This window comes from Pogona vitticeps, chromosome 4 (assembly GCF_051106095.1).
Source record: "Pogona vitticeps strain Pit_001003342236 chromosome 4, PviZW2.1, whole genome shotgun sequence".
Lineage (NCBI taxonomy): Eukaryota > Metazoa > Chordata > Lepidosauria > Squamata > Agamidae > Pogona > Pogona vitticeps.
The window spans coordinates 185,303,748-185,317,955 of NC_135786.1; the positions used below are offsets into that span (position 1 = coordinate 185,303,748).

Here is a 14,208-nt window from a genome sequence, read left to right on the forward strand (position 1 = left end):
TTAGACAGAGTAAGCTAACAGGGTAGCCTTTGATCAGATATCTGGCTCCCCTCCTCAGGTTCGGAAAAAGGGTCCTTCTACATAAATCACAGCCTCAGTCTCAATAGGGCAGTATAATCACATCCGCATCCACTTTTATGCCCTAATTTAATGATGCACATTAAGCCATAACACAAGAGCGAGTCCTGATGTAATCACAGCAGTAATTTTTTTTTGCATCATGATTTAATCACACATGTGCCAAAGCTCACTGATAAAAAAAGAAAAGGCATGTACTGAGAAGTGTAGCAAAACTGAACATGTGCAAGGGGTCAGAACAGAGTCCCAAAGTTTAAAAAAAAAGCAACAAGAAACAGATAATAATGTCTTAGAAATGTTTCAGTGCCATTGTGGAAACAAGACCCAGCATTCTGGGATCAGAAATCCAGATAAAATTTAGAAGGAGAGAAACATAAGGGAATAAGATTTGCCAGTAAACAGAGAAATCCACATGGTTACCTCTTACACCCATTGATGTCCCCTTTCGGGTTCAGACAAAATGACCTATACCATCTCATTATACCTTCGTAAGAACAGCACAGATAAGTAATATAGTGCAGTTTTTCTCCACCAAAAAATATCTTTATTTATTGACTTCCAGGTCTTTGAAATACTGTGATCTTCGGCTAATAGACTCAAGCTATTTAACTCGCACTGCCTTAGAACAAGAAGTAGGCCTGGCATGCTGTTATGTTTCAAAGGAAGCAATCCGAGGACCTATTGTGGCCCTTGACCTTAGTGGGAAGGAGCAAGAGAAGGCCGGCGTCAGTGAGAACGATGCTGAGGAGCTGTTGATTGACTTGGAGAGACCCCAGAGTAACAGCAGTGCTGTGACCGGAACTTCAGGTTGACTGGTTTTTGTTTTGTTTTGTTTTGTTCTGTATTTTCAGTGTTGTCCTTGTCAGCACACGCTGTTCATCATAGACTTTGAGTTTTCAGGAGGTGCTGAAGAGTCAGCTTTTAAACCACTGGGAATCCAAGAGGCAATGCAGTTTTTAATGTGGTGTGGAAGAGAAAAGAAAAGATTGAGAATGGGAATATAGAGCTGGAGGGTGGAGGGAATTAGGGGGAGAAGGAAAGAAAGTTGCTGCAAGTAAGAAAATGATCCTGACTGTTGACTTCAAGCTTGAAATTGAAGGTATGCAGTGAGGTTTGGTGACTTCACAAAAGCAGTGGCCCTGTAATTACAGCAATCTTTGGCATCTATATTCTCTGGGACTGGAATATAAACTGAATATTTCCAGACTGTGAGCCATTTTGTTTTTCCACATTTGTTGGCATATTTTTGTTATGATTTTGATAAATTTGGTATCTGCAACTTGAAAAAGCTGTTGTTGTTTAGTCGTTAAGTCATGTCCGACTCTTCGTGACCCCATGGACCAGAGCACGCCAGGCTCTCCTGTCTTCCACTGCCTCCTGGAGTTTGGTCAAATTCATGTTGGTAGCTTCGATAACACTGTCCATCCATCCCATCCTCTGTCATCCCCTTCTCCTCCTGCCTTCATACTTTCCCAACATCAGGGTCTTTTCCAGGGAGTCTTCCCTTCTCATAAGATGGCCAAAGTACTGGAGCCTCAGTTTCAGAGCTGTAGTGGTATCCTATTTACTCCTGATGAAATAAATATTTGAAAGCCACTTTCAGATCGCTTATAAAGCAAAATATTACTTTTTTAAAGAAACTTGTCATTTTCTCTTTCAAGTTCTTCAGACCAAAATCCTGTCATGTAATTTGCACCTTGACCAGCCCGTTAAAAGAGCATGCTGGACGGGAATGTTCAGGAGCAGGGTTTTTTTTAAAGCACAGAGATGTAATGATGTATGTGACTGCATGTAATTACTGTGCCATGAGTAGGGCTGCCAGATACATGGGTACCAAAAGGAGGACATAGATAAAAAAGAGGACAGAGGAAAACGTATTGAATGTTTCCTTTGAATTGTTCTGGATTAAACCTGCAATCAATACAATTTTATTACAATAGCTGCCAATAAATGTCTCTTAGTGAACTGACCAAGAAACAGTCATGTTAAAAAATAAAAATAAATTCAATGGAGGCTTTTTTTTTCAAAATACCAAAAAACATTATTTAAACAGCCAATTGTACCCAAACCCACCCCGGCCTGGCTGCAGGATCCACCAGCCGCTTGCACTCTACAAAGGCTCAGAGGCAACCTTGCTAATATGGATGCCCAAACAAGGCTCTGGCACAGGCAGGGGGAAAGTGGTGCTGGGCAAAAACAAATGAGCCAGCCTCCCCTCCCCCAAGGGTCATAAGTTCAAGGCTGGGGAGTGTGGGAGTTGGAGTCCCCGAAAGGGACTTTGAACACACACAGTCCAGGCGTTCACCTTCCCATCGATGTGCTCTGGTGCTGCTCGCCCCTGCCTGGCTCGGCGGGTGGCGCTGCCTTTCTGGGCTCCACGTGGGCTGGCTGGGTATGGTGGATTGCCGAGCAGCTGTGGAGGCAGCTGGGGGGGGGGCGAGGGCTGTGCTCCAGCGCCGGCGGCAGGTAACCGGGCGGGCGGGCGGGCAGGCAGGCGAATTAGTGAATTGAGAACTGGGGATGTGAGGCAGTGTGTAGCCTGCATACGGTAATTAAATTCTAAACTGCCCAGAGAGTGCTTTGCACACTATGGGGCTTTATATAAGCAGCACACTTCGCTTTTTTATATGTTAAGATTCTGCTTGTCAATAACATTTTAGAGAGGAATGTCTTGACTAGCTATCTGTTTGCTCTCAAATCTTTCAAGTGTCGGGTCTGGGGACCTATCAGAGGCTCACAGCATGGATTGAATGGACAAATATCCATTTGTGGTGTAAAACCTCATTCCAGAAAATGGATGGTGCCATTTGGTATGGTAATTTGCTGAAAGTTGTTCAGTTTGTGTCTGTTCTTTGCATTCAGGTTCCATAGCAGAAAATGGTGTGAGCTCTTCCAGTACCGCTGACAAGTCCCAGAAGCCGCCATCATCCCTAAATTTCCAAAATGTGGCCAATAGCTCGGTCGATGAAGGCTTTGCTGCTACAGAGAACTTGAAACAAGAATGTGACTCTTTAGGCAACCAGATAGCAAGCAGTACCACTTCAAAATTGTCAGCAGCCTCCCCTTCTGTCAGCCAGACATTCCAGTGGTCTAGCCAGTCTGTGAAAGAACACAAGAATTTGCATGTGGCCTTACCTCGAATTGTGATCCTGTCTAAAGCTGCCTATTGCCTCCTTGGCTCACAGAAAAGTGGGCACCCGCCTTTCTCTTCTTCTTCTCTCTTGCCTCATGCCGATGTGTCTTGGGTGAGTTCTTTAAGGCCTTTGATGCATAAAGATACGACTAGTGAAGAGCAGTCATTGTACTACAGGCAGTGGACTTCAGCACGGTTACACCATGCGGACCACAATAACCACAATGAAACTGCTAGTGGTACCAGAGGCTTTCACCCACGACGATTGCTTCTGACAGGACCTCCACAGGTAAAAAGAATGGTCAATAAATAATGGCTTTAACAAACTGTCATAACTTGAGTCCCTGAACACCATTTTTAGTTGTTTGTTTGTTTCTAAAGTTTTAAATCATTTAATGTATTTTAATCAGTACTATAATTGTCTTCTAATATATACAGTGGTGCCTCGCATAACGGGCGCCCCGTTTAACGATGAATCCGCATAACGACGATGTTTTTGCGATCGCTTTTGCGATCACATAACAATGTTTTCTATGGGGGAAATCGCTTTGTGATGATCGGTAAGCTGTTTCGCTTACCGATTATTGCATAACGATTTTTCCCCAGCTGATCGGCACTTCCAAAATGGCCGCCGGGTAAAACAGGGACGGATTCCTCGCTTACCGGGTGCCCAAAATGGCTGCCGTATGGAGGATTTTCGCTTAAAAGGTAAGTTTTAAGCCCATAGGAACACATTGAAGGGGTTTCAATGCATTCCTATGGGCTTTTAAAATCCGCATAGCAACGAATCCGTATAACGACGACTTTTGCTGCACGGATTATCGTCGCTATGCGGGGCACCACTGTAATTTGTTGTGTTTTAATTATGTTAATTTTATTATTTTAATAGTGTGAGCTGCCTTGAGTCCCCTTATCAGGAGAAAGGCAAGCTATCTTGCAAATAAGAACAATAAATAAAGACTGCAGCCGTCTTTTAGAACCAGATTGTCGAGAATCATGCATGTCCTAAACGGAGACATACAGGGACCACTTTATAACCCATAAATTCCAACTTGCTGTTGTGACTTATATGGTGCAAAAGCACAGCTCCAAGTGGGTTTCCTTTCTGATCTCCTTCCTTTGGTCTCCGTGACCTGCCAGCTGGATTTTAGTCCTACTCTGAAAATCATGTGTGGGTGGGAAAGACTTTGGCAATGATCACACTGCCCACATTTTGCTGTCAATTCATCATACTTGGTGCCAATTAAATACACAGAGATTGAGGAAATTATTATTATTTAAATTATTTTTAAAATCCTAGAACTCCATAGCAATTGTGGTTACTGGCAGTACTATGGAATTCTAGGAGCTGCAAGTCCCCCAAAAGTGGATTTTCAATCTTGTGAAATACTGTGGGATTAATGTTATTACTTGCATTGCTGCTGAGAACCATGACAGCTGAAAGCAGCGTTCTGCAGTCATATCTTCATGCTTGTTGACATCAGATACCCATTTCTCTCCAAGGCTCCAGTCGTGGGAAGTCCAAGTGTAGTGCTACAGAATTTTGCCTCTTTTTGAATAAGAAGAGCTTGATGAAGATTTAATAACATCTCCATAACATCCGTGTTAAGTGTTTATTTGTAAATATAAAGTCAGATATGACTGAAAACAGAGGAAGATTTTAACACCTTCCTCCCATTTCTGGGGCCCTTTCAACCCTTCACCAGCTGTCCACTCAAAATTGGAAAACTGTTTCATTGCCCCATACCCTAGGTGGAGAGCATCACTTTCCAATGGCTAGACAGGGGCTCTGAAGCCATTGGGAACTCCTCTTCAGAGAATTAAAGAACACTGCATTCTGTGTGTTCCTGGCCTTTTATGCATTCCCTACACAGAGCAGATCAAAGTTTTTAAGTATATTCATCCTGCCTCCGGTGCCCAGACAGTGGGTGCAGCTACATTGACAAATAATGTGGAAGTGCTCCGGGACTGGGATGGTCTAGTTCACATTCTTTTCTGTTGATTACATGATGTACAAGTCCATCACAATCAGTCCAGAGTCTCTCTCCCCCCCCCCCCCCATCTATACTTTTTCCCTCCGTTGTATTAGAAGCCATTCGAGCTGGCTACAGCAGCAGTGAGGGAGGCAGGACAGTGGGAAAAATAGCTGCCATTTGAGTTCTCTCCTCTGCAACCCTAGTGCCTTGGTCTTCACTCGTTTGCCTCTCTAAGCCTTGCTAATCTAGTGTGCCAAAAAAAAAGATTGTGCCTCATCCATTCCCATCTCTGGAAACTTTTTAAAAATATTGCTGTTGCTCAATGCTACTGCAGTTCTACCTCTCATTCTTGCCGCTTTCTTTCCTGTGCTTTTTAATCATGTGGGCAATGTAGAGTGCCAGCTATGGGGTGAAAACTGTGGATTTTTTATCTCCCTTTTTGTATCAGATTAGGGTTTTGTTTTGTTTTTGTATTTTGATGGAACTTTTCTAATCCTGGAGGAAAACTTTAATGAATGTATCAGCACCCTGTGGGGGTGGAGAGACTTAGGAATAACACCTTCAGGTATGCAGGACCTGTCTCTTTAAGAGATAGTCTGAAATGGCAGCCCCCTCTCCTTTGTGAGTAGATGTGATTTCCTTTAAGGCTCAGCTAGAACTGATTGGTCTGCTTTGTACAATTAGTCAGAGGTGTTACATTGCTGGCTGTTGGTGTGTTTACTTATGCAGTCCTTTTAACATTCTCTTACACTAGCTTGTTTGGTAAAGAATGATGTTCTTTTCTGTGTACTGATGTCTTTAGATTCCTTTGATTTAAAACAATGTTTTGTGGTTGGAGCTATATTCTGAAAATGCAAGGGAATTTAAACGACATATCAGTTCTCTCAAAATATAGGCACATTAATGTACACTTCCAGTACCTGAACGTCCGCTCCTAATAAACACTAGCACAACCCTTCTAGCCACCTCACTCTCTGTTGGGACCTTAATATTTGGCAGATCGCCTCCTCCCACCCAGATCTACCCAGATCACCCGACATAGCCAGCAGGGACGGCTGAGGGGCCTGACGCCGAGAGAGGCCCAGAAGGAGAAAACTAGAAACCGGGCGTTCTCGGCGGTCGCCCCTCGGCTGTGGAACACACTCCCCACTGAAATCCAGCTGGCACCCTCGCTGAGGGTTTTCAAAAGCCAATTAAAAACTTGGTTGTTTAAACAGGCCTACCCCCCAGTCAATTAAGTGATTTTCCTTTTCTTTTTCTCTATCTTTTTCTCTATCTTTCTTTCTTTCTTTCTTTCTTTCTTTCTTTCTTTCTTTCTTTCTTTCTTTCTTTCTTTCTTTCTTTTGTTTTGTATACCACCATCTTGGAAACCTTTTGTTTAGAACTAATTAGTATAAATGCATTTTATATGTTTTTTAACTTGTTTTAACTGATGTAAGCCGCCCCAAGTAGACGTTGTCTAGAGGGGCGGGGTAAAAATCAAATCAAATAAATAAATAAATAAATAAATAAATAAATAAACTGTGTCTCTAGTGCATACAGTACATCACTGAGCCGAAAGGAAATGTAAGCATCAGCACATCAAATTTCTGGCAGAATGCAGTTGATCTGTATTTGGAGGAAGGAAGGCTTCTTTTGCTTAATGGACCAGCCCCCTTACACAAGCAGAGGGATTTTTTTTTCTCTTTAAGGAATCAAAGAATGGAGATCACCCCTTGTGTTTACTTATGTTTACCAAAGCATTGTTTTTCTCTCTTTTCCTCTCTTTTGAGAATCATTCTTTCTTTGAATTTAAAAAGGAAGAGAAACGGATTTAAATTAAAATTATTCACATGACTGAATGAAAAATCAAATGTTTTCTGTTGATGTGAATGAATTTTCTGTGTTAAAATGAGCTGAAGGGTGTTGCCTCCTACCTGGTCTGTGACTGAACAAGGGCTGACAGACCAGACTTAACTTTCTATTTTGGAGGTATTTGAACCCGATCCTCGTCTCTGGCTGTAATTCATTCATTCATTCATTCATTCATTCATTCATTCATTCATTCATTCATTCATTTGATTTATTTGATTTATATCCCACCCATCTGGCATATTCTACCACTTGGGGCGGCTATTATGAATTTCTGGATCTCTGTGAAAAACACCACTTCCAGCAAATGAGGAAATATAGGCAGCTATGTCCGATGGGTGTGTATTACACAACACAGTGAGGATTATCTCTAAGAGAATTACTTCCCTACTTCTAGCTCAGAGAAAACAGGAAAAAGACAAGCGGTAGACAGCTATTCTAAACTCCTCCCAATAAGAAAAGTGAAATCACGTGTGAGGAGGGTGAAAAAGGCAAACCTTAATGGCTTAAAATGAAGTTGTGACCCATTCAGATGTGGGAGTGGTAGCACGAAGCCCAGCTCTGTATACCTTTAGTGTGAACCACAAGTCAGGGGGAAGGGGAGATAGCCCCCAAGTGAATCTTGAATGGTGCTGGTGATTTGTAGGTGGCCATTGGCATTCTTCATAATTTGCAGGTTGTGGTTCTTACTCTCATTTCCATGAAAGTACAGAATCTTCACATGGAAGTTTTATCTTCCTCCACTTGTAAGTGATCTTATAGAGCAGGTACAATTTTTTTTTTTTGTATTGCAATATGTACTATGCTTCTGAAAGGGTGTGGTTTTTCCCCCCCTCCTTTGGTCTGAATTTAGGTTGGGAAAACTGGCTCTTATTTGCAGTTCCTACGAATTCTTTTTCGCATGTTGATCAGATTGTTGGAGGTGGATGTATATGATGAAGAAGAGATTAATATTGGTAAGTAAAGGACCAGTTCTCATTTCTAAGGGTCAGTTCTCTCTGTCAAAGGGCATGTCCAGATAGGGAATTTGCCCTTGTGGAAGCTAGCTCCCAATTTGTCGCTGAAAATTTCAGTATTTTTCCCATCATCCAGAGGTTAATGCTGTGAGGATGAGTGTTTTTCCCCATGCCTTCCTGTACCTTTTTCGAACCTGCAGTAGGCACAATTTATTTTTGTTATGGGCTTTATAATGTCTGGTAGAGCTTAGGGGTATGGCAGTTCCAGTGGGAAGTTCATTTGTCAGAAACTCCAAGTCTGAAGTCTTTAATTTTTTTATTTATCTTTGAAAATAAAATAAAATCTCAGGAGGTATTGATCCAGCTAGAAACTGGATTTGTAAAGATGATTCCTTTAGGTAGACGAAAAACTTTTTAAGGAAAAGCTTTTTCAATGTAGTCTGGAAATGTAAATTTGTAAGCCTGTTTTACTCCTTTCAACCTAGCAGTTTGAAAGCATGTAAAATGCCAGTAGATAAATAGGTACCACTTCGGTGGGAAGGTAATGGTGTTCCATGTCTAGTCACGCTGGCCACGTGACCACAGAAACTGTCTTCGGACAAACACTGGCTCTGTGGCTTGGAAACAGGGATGAGCTCTGCACCCTAAAGTTGGACACGACTGGACTAAATGTCAAGGGAAACCTTTTATTCTGGGACTAAATGTGACCAGCCACAATCAATTGGAACTGTAGTAGAGTGCTCTCATAAAAACACTTTAGATCTGCTGTACAGATACAATAGAGAATCCACAGTGTCACTGAAGTGTAATTTTGCATTCTTCATGAATTTGTTTAGTCTCAATTGAAAGCTGTGTAATCCGTCAAGCAGGCATACACAGACATAAGACAGTGACTTAATAATAATTGTTTATAAATAAATAGTTTATAAATAATAATTACTATGATCATTATGATTATGTATGTATAATTTCTCATTTTTATTCGTCCTAATCTTGTAGACCAGGATCCTATTGTATCATTACTATACAATTCCTGTTGCACATGGGGTTATACTTTTTATTTCCTGTGATACTAATCTCAAAATGAATTTGAGCAAATGTTTCTTAAGCATGTAAAGATTTGCACAGCAGATATCCTTTCTTCGAGTGTTCGCAAGTGCAATTCCTAGCATTCTTAACTGGGATTGTACAATGGGGATCTCAGCCTTGCAGTGCCCATTGTACACTGTTGTGATTCAGCACAACTTCTTGAATGGAAATTTATTACATGCAAATGTGGAATAGGATCTTGGCTGTAGTCTTAAGCAAATCATTTCTCATTTGGTGTAGTTGTAAAAATTACTGAAAGTTATGCATGAATTTTTATAAGAGAAAACAACAAATAAATTGTACAGTAAATGCTGATTAAATTCGAATTTAATTAGTAATTGATGAATTTTACTTTTGTAGGTCATACAGAGGACAACAAAATTGCCCAGTCTAGCACTGATCAGTGGCCTGATGTTGAAATCATCAGTAAAATGATTTTTGACCTCAGAGTACATGATCCTAAATACACCCTTATGAGCCCAATTTATACTGAGCAACTGCAAAAAATAAAGCAAGGTAAGTGAAAACCAGTTTTACTGTTTCTGCCTCCTGGGTTTTCAAAATACCATAGAAAGCAACAGAACTATCACGTTACTATTGTCATTTCAATAATCAACAAGGCATTATTTGTCTGCTTTCCTTCATTGCCATTGTAGAACCAAGCAAAGACATCAAAGCTGAGGAACCCAGAAAACGGGAAACTGTGTCTATGATGCTGACAAAATATGCAGCTTACAATACTTTCCATCACTGTGAACAGTGCCATCAATATATGGACATAAATCCTTCAGCACCGGTATGCATAGAGGCCATATCAGTGCCTAACAGATTTAACTAGCATTTTTGGGGGGTGGGTGGGGGAAATCTGTGATTATTCCAGAGGAGCTAGATATCTCTCAGATAGATAGATCTCTAGCAGAAAATATCTTAATGCTCTCATTAAACCACAAAACCCCAGATTCTATGGGGATGCTAGCAGTTAGTGGTACAATATCAATATACACTGATCAGCCACAACATTAAAACCAACAGTGTAGTGATGAATACTATCATTTAATCTGTCACGGCTACTTCTAGTTCTGTAATGCTATGAGTCTAATATCATAATCTATGCAAATCTACTTGAAAGTAAGTCCCAGTGGTTGAAATCCTCTTCTGTGCCTTATGCACATAAGGCTGACAACATAATCAGCTGTGGAAATTTTTCAGAAAGAAAGAACTTTCAATTTCCCCCAAAGGTCCTGAGGCTCCCGTGGGATCTCTTGTGGAAGCCATTGAGGGCGGCAGGATGAGGGAGAATTCTTTAATTTTGAAAATCACCACTGGTAGTATGGGGCTTACTTCTAGATGTAAGGGTTCAGCTTTTGGCTCCATGTTTGACTCAAAGAAATCAGCAGATTTTTGTTCCTTCAAAACAGGTGAAAGATTTATTGGCGCATTTAACAATAAACAAGTGTCCATAATATAATCTTGAGGCTTTTCTCCTTCTGCCAACGGGTCTTGAAGGGGTTTCCAACCTTTGAACAGGAACGGATTTCCAGGACTAGTGTTCAATGGTCCTGGTAAATCTGAAGGGACTCAGTCTCTTAGGGTCTGCCCTGTTGAACCTTCCAACCTTCGAACCTTCTTGACATCCTGGTCATCATTCCACAGGATTTGCCTCTCAGGGTCTCGATTCTCCCAGGGTCCTCCCTGCAACTCTTCCTCCTTATCTCTCTTGTTCTCCATTCTAGTCTTTCTTTCCTTTCTCACTCTACTCTCTCTCTTTCTCCTCTCTCTGCCTTCTCCTCCACTCTCTTGCCTCAGCTTTTCCCCAATACGAGGGTCTGGGTGGAATCTCTCTTCTCCTTCTATAATCAGCCTCCTCCTTAGGCACTTTTAGCCTATCCCATGATCCTGTCCAGGGCTCCTTCATCCACACCCATTTCTAGCCTGGCGGCTACTGCTTTTCCTTCCCTTTTACCTTCCCTATTCCTGCCTCAAAATCCACCCTCTTTTTCCTCTTCTCTCCCGCTTTTTCCTCCTGAATCTCCTCCATTGTTATTTCCTGTATCTCTTCACTCAGTTCCTCTGTTTTTGTCCCTTGCTGAAGTCTCTCCGTAGGTTCTGGTGCTGGCTGGGGTCTTGACTCCTTATCCTCATTGTGGAGGAGGGACAGCTCTCCAGCGAGTGGGGTATCCCTCTCGCCTTCTGTCTCACACTAGGTAAAAAGGGAATAGGATTTCAACCATGGGATGCAGGCACCATATCCTTTCAGCAGGCTTATAAAAGCAGAAATACTGTGTGCTCATGTTAGCATGTGGTCTCTTTAGAAGGTCACAGTTTCTTTCTCTCCTTTGTATGCAGATGCCTGACTCCACCCTACATGCATTTACATTCTCATCATCGATGTTGGGAGAAGAAATTCAGCTTCATTTTATAATCCCGAAATCCAAAGAGAGCTATTTTGTCTTCAGCAAGCAGGGCAAGCATTTGGAAAGTATGCGTCTTCCTCTTGTGTCTGATAAGGTGAGTGGCATCTGTTTCAAAAAAATCAATTCAAATCTCCTAACCTCCCCTTTAGGTTGCCAAGCTCCCTAGGGATCCCTTTTGCTCTGGAGAAGCCTTTGGGAGCCTCAGGATCAGAAGGGAGCCTTTAATGTTGGAAAATCGCTGGCAGCCTGCCCTCCTCTAGTTGCGCAGTGACAGTGCTATACAAGGGGTGCAATCCTGTGTTAGCATACTAAGCAAGGCTTTCCACTCAGCAAAAGCTCAGCAAGATGCTGGCTGGTGTCTCCATATGGTTAGAACTATAATGATTACTATATGCTACAGGAAGTGCTCATATGGTTCTATCTTTGCTCGCTGTAAGGACTTTTTGTTGCATATTTTTTCACAAACTATTCCAACAGCAGTTCGCTGTGCTTCCTATCTTACACATGTAGACTCTGGAAACTGTGATTGCAGCTTGTAATCACAGTTTGCAGGTCATTTCTCACCATATTTTTGCTTACTGTGACTAATAATACACATTATAGGTGTGCAAAAGAGGAAGGGGAAGAAGAAATCCATGCTTTGGAGGCCTGGTAAAGTTGAGGGGCAAAAGATGAGATAAATCTACAGTGATTCTACTTTTTCAAACCATGGTCTGGATAATCTAGTACGATACCTGTACTGAACCACTGACTGACTGGTGTATCCAAATAGTTGAACTACAACCCAATGAGCAAGAACCCCCAAAATGGGTATTGGTATATAACTAGATGCCCCAGTTGCTAAAAAATAACATTGTCTTAAAATAGGACAATTGTACTTTTCTTTCTTGAAACAGATCAAAGTATACATCTAGCCGCCTAGAGTGGTCGAAATGACTAGATAGGTGGGGTATAAATACAATAAATAATAATAATAATAAAATAGCAAAGTTTGGAAAGTTACTAATAAGGAGGATGTATATAATGGCATTTTGAATCCACCCTTAACTGAATTATGGTTGAGGATGCTGTGGAACTCAGAACAATTGGCTAATGTCAGTAGTGTAATTGTCACTGAGAAGACTGTCGGCATCAATTCCTTTTAACCTCACTGCCTACAATACCACCCCTAGCATAAATTATGTATTATAGAACAAACCCCAGTATATATACTATTTATGAACCCAACAGGTCAGCGACTGTATTAGAAACATTTATACTTCTACAGTAGTATGAAAACAGAAAAACTAAAATTTCTCTGTTGTGCAATTGTAATTGGTCCTCATATAGTTTGCCTGTGGATTTTGGATTTTGTTTTATTCTTGATGGATCAACATAGCTATCTTTATTTAATATGTGTATGCCTATTACTCAAGGTAACACTTCATGCAACTAATGGAGTGAACTGTATCCCGTGAAATTTCATGCTGTAATATATGTCATAGTTTTAAAGACAGCCCAGAACTTTTGATTGTTGTAGCCATTATGGAACCAATTCCTTAGATAACATTCTTGGCTTAAGGCATCAGCGACAGGTAACTTCTTGCTATTGTTTCTGACTATTCTCAGAAATTCGGTAACTATTGGTATGAAAGGCTGTACAGTGGTGCCTTGCATTACGATCGCTTCGTTTAACGACGAAATCGCATTACGATGAACTTTTTGCGATTGCTTTTGCAATCGCAAAACAATGTTTCCTATGGGGGAATTTCACTTTGCGATGATTGGTTCCCTGCTTTGGGAACCGATTCTTCGCAAAACAATGATTTTCCAACAGCTGATCGGCGCATTCAAAATGGCCACCGGGTAAATAAAATGGGTCCCCGCTGTGTTTAGGGACAGATTCCTTGCAAGACAGGCAGCGAAAATGGCCGCCCTATGGAGGATCTTCGCTGGACGGTGAGTTTTAAGCCCATCGGAACGCATTAAACAGGTTTTAATGTGTTTCTATGGGCTTTTAAATTTCGCTTTACAATGTTTTCGTTCTACAGCGATTTCACTGGAACAAATTAACATCGCAATGCGAGGCACCACTGTATTTAATTATGTTCCTCTGCCTGCACTCCGAAAGCTGTTAACTGCTGTTCTTTTACCTGCTCCTATGGATTTCTTCAGTCTACAGCAGTGGTCCCCAATCTTGGGCCTCCAGATGTTTTTGGGTTACAACTCCCAGAAGCCTTCACCACCACCTCTGCTGGCCAGGATTTCTGGGAGTTGAAGTCCAAGAACATCTGGAGGCCCAAGGTTGGGGACCACTGGTCTACACAGTTACTTGGTTGCAAACCAGAACATAAGTTGAAATGGGAGCAGAATTACCTCCTTCCCTAACGTTATAGCCTCTGAAGCTAGGGGAAGGAGACACATTTTATTCAGCCTTAATAGTCTTTTGTTCCTGATGAATGACCCATCAGCACTTCCTCCAAAACAGGAGTCAGTTGATGCCATCATGATTTATAAGGGAAGGGGATAAAAGGTGAGAATTGTGAAGAAACCAATACTTGATAGAATCCTTAGCACTCTGTGGTATACAAATACATGTTCCCTACAGCAGTGGTCCCCAACCTTGGGCCTCCAGATGTTCTTGGACTACAGCTCCCAGAAGCCTTCACCACCACCTCTGCTGGCCAGGATTTCTGGGAGTTGAAGTCCAAGAACATCTGGAGGCCCAAGGT

At 41.6% G+C, this 14,208-nt stretch overlaps 1 protein-coding gene across 13 annotated transcripts in view; it reads left to right on the forward strand.

The window, feature by feature from the left end:
* GREB1L (GREB1 like retinoic acid receptor coactivator) overlaps positions 1-14,208 on the forward strand; it is a 191,182-nt gene that overhangs the window by 154,776 nt on the left and 22,198 nt on the right. For all 13 annotated transcript variants that reach the window (XM_072998833.2, XM_072998841.2, XM_072998838.2 and 10 more), the window contains 6 exons: positions 641-885; positions 2,941-3,500; positions 7,892-7,994; positions 9,444-9,599; positions 9,740-9,879; positions 11,430-11,591. In XM_072998833.2, coding sequence (XP_072854934.2) covers positions 641-885; positions 2,941-3,500; positions 7,892-7,994; positions 9,444-9,599; positions 9,740-9,879; positions 11,430-11,591 — 1,366 coding nt within the window. The remainder of the gene's footprint in view (positions 1-640; positions 886-2,940; positions 3,501-7,891; positions 7,995-9,443; positions 9,600-9,739; positions 9,880-11,429; positions 11,592-14,208) is intronic.